The sequence below is a fragment of the Eulemur rufifrons genome, chromosome 25, assembly GCF_041146395.1.
Source record: "Eulemur rufifrons isolate Redbay chromosome 25, OSU_ERuf_1, whole genome shotgun sequence".
Taxonomy (NCBI): Eukaryota; Metazoa; Chordata; class Mammalia; order Primates; family Lemuridae; genus Eulemur; species Eulemur rufifrons.
This window is the reverse complement of record NC_091007.1, coordinates 14,602,091-14,609,234: the sequence shown is the minus strand read 5'-3', so window position 1 is coordinate 14,609,234 and position 7,144 is coordinate 14,602,091. Positions and strand designations below refer to the sequence as shown.

Sequence of the window (7,144 nt, the reverse complement as noted above, 5' to 3'; positions counted from 1 at the left end):
CTTTCTGTTGGACCCAACAGATTATACTTTTAGTTTTAAAAAATACTTACTATGCTACTAGTTTTCAAAACCACCCATCAGGCCAGTATTTTAAAGGTGGAAAGAAAGGAAGAGAGAGGAAAAGAAGGTAAATTTTGAAATGCTTACGAAATCATGTTGCTATGTTCAGGAGGACTAGGAGTGTGTGTGTGTGTGTGTGTGTGTGTGTAAATCTTAACAGGAATGGAGAACATCTAAAACTACCTGGAGAAAAAAAAAGGACGCTCTAGCCAACCTTTTGTACTGTCTTCTCAAAGGCTTTTTCTGAGTTTACTATTTCTTGGCTGACTCTTCGGTCTAAATCTTAAAGCTGGGGGAGGGGAATGGGCGGGGGTGGGGGTGGGAGGGAGAAGGCTGGCAGTACTATATAAGTGCATCAGGAGGAATTTTAAAACGACATTATTGTCGCTGGCAATAGAAAGACTCTGGTCATTCTACTTTAAAAAACAAACATCAGCATCTGCTTTTCCTGGAAACTTCGCTTTCTGCTTAAACCTTGTGCATTTTGCCTCCTGTGAAAGTGAAAGAGAAAAACGCGGTGTGATAGATCCAGATGCAAAAGAAAGCCAACTCGGTGGATGGTATTAGCTGTGACGAGGCATTGTTCATTGCTGCCTCTCGGTTACGTTTAAAGCCTGAAATATCACGAGATCCATTCAATGATCCTTCCCTCATTCAAGGGACAAAAATGTAATTTGCTGTAGCTCTGATTTCTTGGATGGAAATGCTAGCCTTAGATTTCAAAGGCAAGAACTAGACATCGCGGTTTGTACACACATTGATTAAGTTGAAGAGCGGTGATTACATCTGTGCTGAGTGCAACAGTAGTCCAGGGCTGACTTTTCAAATCCCAACCTCCTGAGTTACAGACTCTCTTAAATAGACTTCCTTAATTTCCGGATGCACTTCTTGAAATTCCCAATTCTCTTCAAAATTCCTGGGAAATTACAAAGGAGATGAGGGTGGGGGTGGGGAACCGTGGCCGAGATTTCATCTTGTCAAGCAAACTACCTTTTTGTATGTCTAATTCCTCTGTTTTTATCTCTTTTTTTTTCTTTTTTGAGCCATACCTGCCCGTGCTAGCCAGACCAGAGCAGAGGAAGCTGGAACTTTTGAATGTGAAGAAAGAAATTATTGTACAATTTTTTTGCAGGCTCAGAAATATCCGTTTATTCTTTTAATCATGCGGATGTGTCTATTTTTGGAGGAACAAGGAAACATATAAATGCCTGGGTTGCATTTATGTTGTAGTTGCAAACATAGAACAGTTAAGAAGATTTTGCCGAATTTTGCAACGCAGCCAACAAACCGCCTTGGGATCGTGGTAATGCAACTGGGAAGACCCTTGCTCTCATTTGGCAATATTTTGGATATTCTTGAAAATGACACCAAAATATGCCTTAATTTGACTAAGAAGAGGTTAAATCACACTGCTATTCATCCAAAGTGATTTTGTTATAGCAGATGCATGGCTTTCATGGAAAAACTGGGAGTTGTAGAAGATTCACCTAAACTACCAACAACCAAAGCATCATAGACCACTGAAATGGCCTGCATTGTACATCAGCACTTTCTTTTCATCCTTATTACGTAAAACCTCTGGAAGCACCTTGGGCGTTTGACATTTTCTTTTCTTTGCTGCAGAAGGAAGCAATCTGCTCCCTGGAATTCTGACCTGTCGTGAACAGGACCCTGGCAAAGGCTGTGCTGGGGACTCTAGGACGATCCCGCCTCCAATCCAGCCCGGTTAATTGTGAAAAGTGTACACATTTCTGGCTTATCTATGCTTTGTTATGGCTCTGACGTGAAACTACCTCCTCCCCAGCCCACCCCCCAGCAGAGAACCGAAATCCAGTTGAATTGTTACAGTGTGTCGGAGCTGGAGCCTTGAACTGCTTCCTTGGTCAAATAACTTTGTTTCTGGTTGTAAAAAGGCATTTCAGGAAAAAAGAAAATAAAAGAAAAGGAAAAAAGGAAAATCCAGAGAAATTCCAAACGTAAGTCTGTACTGGGGTGGTTCACCGCGCGGGTTTAACTTTGGAGCTCCCAGCCGGTCTCCTTCCCCACTCCTATAAGGGAAATACCAGGCTATTCTCCACATTTTCGCTTAAGCTCCATTTTCAAAAGGAAAGGGGGTGGGGTGTATCTATTTTGGCTTGATAATGTTTTTTAAATGCTTTTCTTTGAAATTATAATAGCTGTATCAGTAAAATGCAAATAAAGAAAAAATAGGCAATATTTCTTTAAAGGCGAATATATGGTGCGGTTTTTTTTTTTTTTTTTTTTTTTTGAAGCGTACACGCACTGCTTCTGATGAAGTCTGTGAGTCAGGCTGTTTCTGAGCTCCGATAGTTTAATGGAAAGATTTATATACCGACTGTATTATTTACTTTGGGAGGGGAGGTGGCAGTATAAGGGTATGCTAATTAGTGGGAGATTTTGGGGGGAAGGGGTGGAATATCAATTTTTATTGCATCACCTGTCAGGAGTGTCCAATCAGCGTGGGCTTTAGGGGAATTAATTGATGAAGGTGTCTCCGGACGAGCTCACTTCACTCTGTCATTTTATTTGTAGCTAAAGCAGCGGCGGGAATAGCAGCTGCATTTCTTTCCTCTTTCTGCCTTCACATTCCATTATCATAGTGCTCCAATGGAGAAGGAAGGAATAGAGGGGCCCAGGTACTGATCTGCATCGGGGACTCAGACCACCACACTGGCAGATCAGAAACCGGATGGTTTTTTCCCTCTTTTTTAAAAAAACGAAAACCAAAAAAAAAGCAAGAATCAAGTCAGTGTAATTTCATGGGGTTTTTCCACCCACCCCCCCAATAATTTCGCCTAGAGTTTGGCACTCCCTTCGCCGGGAATAACAGTCTTTGTTATTTTATTAGCAGGATGCCTTGAGACACACGCAGCATCTGGCGGAGGATTAACATACATACATGTGTATGTATGCGTCACGTATATATTTACTGCAAATGGTGGGGATCATTTAGTGCCCGAGATGGGAGACCTGAAGTCAGGTTTTGAAGAGGTGGATGGCGTGAGGCTCGGCTACCTCATCATTAAAGGAAAGCAAATGTTTGCCCTCTCCCAAGTCTTCACGGATCTGCTGAAAAACATCCCGAGGACGACCGTGCACAAGCGCATGGATCATCTGAAAGTGAAAAAGCACCACTGCGATCTGGAGGAGTTGCGGAAACTCAAGGCAATCAACAGCATCGCCTTCCACGCCGCCAAATGCACGCTCATCTCCCGGGAAGACGTGGAAGCGCTCTACACCTCCTGCAAGACCGAGCGCGTCCTCAAGACCAAGCGCAGGAGGGTCGGCCGGGCCCTGGCCACAAAGGCGCCGCCGCCAGAGCGCGCCGCCGCCGCCAGCCCCCGCCCGGGATTTTGGAAGGACAAGCACCAACTTTGGCGGGGCCTGAGCGGAGCCGCGCGGCCCCTGCCAATCAGCGCGCAGTCCCCGCGCCCGGGCGCCACCGCCGCGCGCCCCGCCGCCCATCTACCTCAGATTTTTAGCAAATACCCGGGCTCGCACTACCCGGAAATCGTGCGCTCGCCTTGCAAACCCCCTCTAAACTATGAAACTGCCCCGCTCCAGGGAAACTACGTCGCTTTCCACTCGGACCCCGCTTATTTTCGGAGCCTGCTGTGCAGCAAGCACCCGGCCGCCGCCGCCGCCGCCGCCGCTGCCGCCGCCGCCGCCGCCGCCGCCGCAGCCGCCGCCTACTACCAAGCGTCGGCGGCCGGGCCCCAGCCCAAGGCGGCGGCGGGCGCCGGAGGCCCGGTGAGCCTAAGCTACCGCTGCAAGCGCAAGCGCGGGCCCGCCAAGGACTGCCTGCTCGCGCCCCACGCCGGCGCCCGCCGCCTGCTGCTGCTGCCCAGGTCCTACAAAGCCAAGGCGGCGGCGGCGGCGGCGGCAGCGGCAGCGGCGGCGGCGGCGGCGGCCGCCGGAGCCACTTGCCTGGAGAGGTTTCATCTGGTCAACGGCTTCTGCCCGCCTCCCCACCACCACCACCACCACCACCATCACCACCACCACCACCACCGGGCCCAGCAGCCGCCGCCGAGTCACCACCCCCCTCACCACCACCGGCCGCAGCCCCATCTGGGCAGCTTTCCCGAGAGTTGCAGCAGCGACTCCGAGTCCAGCTCCTACTCGGACCATGCCGCCAACGACTCGGATTTTGGCTCCAGTTTGTCCAGCTCCAGCAACTCTGTGTCCTCGGAGGAAGAGGAGGAGGAGGGAGAGGAGGAGGAGGAGGAAGAGGAGGAGGAAGAGGAGGAGGGGGGCAGCGGGGCCTCGGATTCCAGTGAAGTCAGCTCGGAGGAGGAGGACTCGTCCACGGAGTCGGACTCCAGCTCCGGCTCCAGCCAAGTGTCAGTGCAGAGCATCCGTTTCAGGCGCACCAGCTTCTGCAAGCCTCCCAGCGTGCAGGCGCAGGCCAACTTCTTGTACCATCTGGCCTCCGCCGCCGCTGCAACCAAACCCGCTGCTTTCGAGGATGCCGGCAGACTTCCCGACCTCAAGAGCAGTGTCAAAGCGGAGTCGCCGGAGGAGTGGAATCTGCAGAGCTGGGCCCCCAAAGCGTCTCCGGTGTACTGCCCGGCCAGCCTGGGGAGTTGTTTCACTGAGATAAGGAACGATAGGGTATCGGAGATTACATTCCCACACTCTGAAATTTCCAGTACTGTAAAGAGAACTGACCTGACAATTAACTGCCTGGCTGAGGGGGCCTCTTCACCTAGCCCAAAGACAAACAATGCATTTCCACAACAAAGAATACTCCGAGAGGCTAGGAAATGCCTACAAGCAACTCCTACTGCACACTGTGCAGATAACAACACAATAGCTGCTAGGTTCTTAAATAATGATTCTTCAGGAGCTGCAGCAAATCCAGAAAAAGAGTCCAAAATCCTTCATTGTCCTGAATTTGCTACGGATTTGCCCTCTTCGCAAACTGATCCTGAAGTGGATGCAGCAGCACCAGCAACTAAAGCCGAGAATCCCTGCACTGACACAGGCGATAAGACGTTGTCATTTCTGCACAATATTAAAATCAAAGTAGAAGACAGTAGTGCTAATGAAGAATATGAACCTGACCTTATTACAAATAAGCTAAAGTGCGAGTGCAATGATACAAAGGGTGAGTTTTACAGTGTGACTGAAAGTAAAGAGGAGGACGCCTTGTTGACCACAGCCAAGGAAGGTTTTGCATGCCCTGAAAAAGCAGCTCCTTCCTTAAATCCACTGGCTCAGAGTCAGGGCCTTTCATGCACTTTAGGTTCTCCAAAACCTGAGGATGGGGAATATAAATTTGGTGCCAGGGTGAGAAAAAATTACCGGACACTAGTACTGGGAAAGCGACCTGTCCTTCAGACACCTCCAGTCAAACCAAATTTGAAATCAGCTAGAAGCCCTCGTCCTACAGGTAAAACTGAGACACATGAAGGAACACTGGATGATTTTACAGTTATAAACAGACGCAAAAAGGTAGCCAGCAATGTAGCATCAGCAGTGAAAAGGCCATTTAATTTCATGGCAAATTTTCCTTGTCCACCATCACTTATTATTGGGAAAGATGGGGATTTGTGGCCGGCGTATTCCTTAAACACCACTAAGGATTTCCAACCTCCTCACAAGGCCCATCCTATATGGAAATGGCAGCTGGGCGGTTCTGCAATACCTCTTCCACCTAGTCACAAATTCAGGAAATTTAATTCATAAAAATGTTTTGGAAGATATTTTCTTGAACCATATTACCTTCCTTTTGTTGTAAACTGCACAGGATGGTTTGTACAAGTCCATTAATGTGTTACACCCCCTTTGGAGTCCTGGTTTATCGCATTTTGAAGACAGAAATCGGATTACTTTTTTTCATTGCGGGGTTGTTGTTTTTTTTTTTTTTTTTTTTTTTTTTGGAGTAGGGTGGGGGCGGGGTGGGAGAAGGGTTGGTTTACATTCCACAGACTACTTCAGGCTAAAGACTCAAGTAAAACTCAGTTATTACGGTAGAGCTGGAACACTTTACTGTTTCAATGCTAATAATGCACCCGGTACCTCAATTCAACTGCTACAAATAAATGTCAAAAGGTTGAATAATAAATATTACAATGAGCCATTAAGTTTATGCACTAGATTTCAGACCTGAAAGTGTAACTGTTAATTCAGTGAAAGTTTGTTAGGTTACATAGTTACACAGTGAGGTAGCAAGAAGTTTCCTTGAGCCCAAAATGTTATTTTCTGGAGCTCCTGTTTGTGGGGTATCTTTTTCTTTTGACTCCCCTCGTTTCCTTTTCAAGAGTAGTTGCACTTAACTTTTTTATTTTTATTTTTTGAGCAGAAAGATTGGGGTGTGAGTCCTGATTGAATGCTGGTAAAAGCTGCCTCATATATACTGAGTAAAATAAATATGGAATTGTATTTTTTTTTTTTTGTAAAGGGTGTGATTTTACTTTTAAAGCCACTCCTTGCAATTGGAAAAGTCCTTTTTGTGTTCTCACCCAAAGGTTTTAAAGAAGGTGACTCTTATTATTGTCCTGCTTATCTTGTGGTCTGAACATGACTCTTCAAACTCACAAAACAATTAAAATATCTCTCTTAATAGCAGGATATTTTATGGTCTAACTCTTCATAGTGACAAAGCAGTAAATACAACCAAGAAAAAGAAAATGAGGGGTCAGAGTTAAAATACCCTCAGTGAAAAATAACAGTTATTTCAGGGCTTTTTGGTACCAGAACTCAGGCACTTGGATTTTATTACCTTATACTTTTTTTGCATCTCTCTAAACTTCTGTTTTCAGACCATCCTGTGTATAGAGCAGGAGAGTTTCTACTGCAAGTGACAATCAGAGGTGACTATCTATATTTGCACTTAAAATCAAAATAGTTCAACATGCAAATGCTAGGGTCTAGCCCTTGGTAAGGGCCATGCTGGTGTACTGTGTTGTGATGATGGAAGCAGTAAATCAAAATTATGGAAATTTGCACTGTTGAAAAGCATGCTTTAGCTTTATTTTCAATTAAAAACACTGTTAAAAATTCCTGGTTCCATACATTTCTACTTATTCCAGATTGAAGAATGGTTAACAGGATTGAA

At 46.4% G+C, this 7,144-nt stretch overlaps 1 protein-coding gene across 1 annotated transcript; it reads left to right on the top strand.

Moving 5' to 3' along the window:
• Positions 1-3,042: 3,042 nt before the first annotated feature.
• Positions 3,043-5,772, top strand: SKIDA1 (SKI/DACH domain containing 1). Its single transcript, XM_069458914.1, has one exon. The coding sequence runs from the start codon at positions 3,043-3,045 to the stop codon at positions 5,770-5,772; it is 2,730 nt and encodes a 909-aa protein (XP_069315015.1).
• The last annotated feature ends 1,372 nt before the right edge of the window (positions 5,773-7,144 follow it).

Coding starts and splice junctions, on each gene's coding strand:
- SKIDA1 (XM_069458914.1), top strand. CDS start 3,043: ATGGGAGACCTGAAGTCAGGTTTTGAAGAGGTGGATGGCGTGAGGCTC.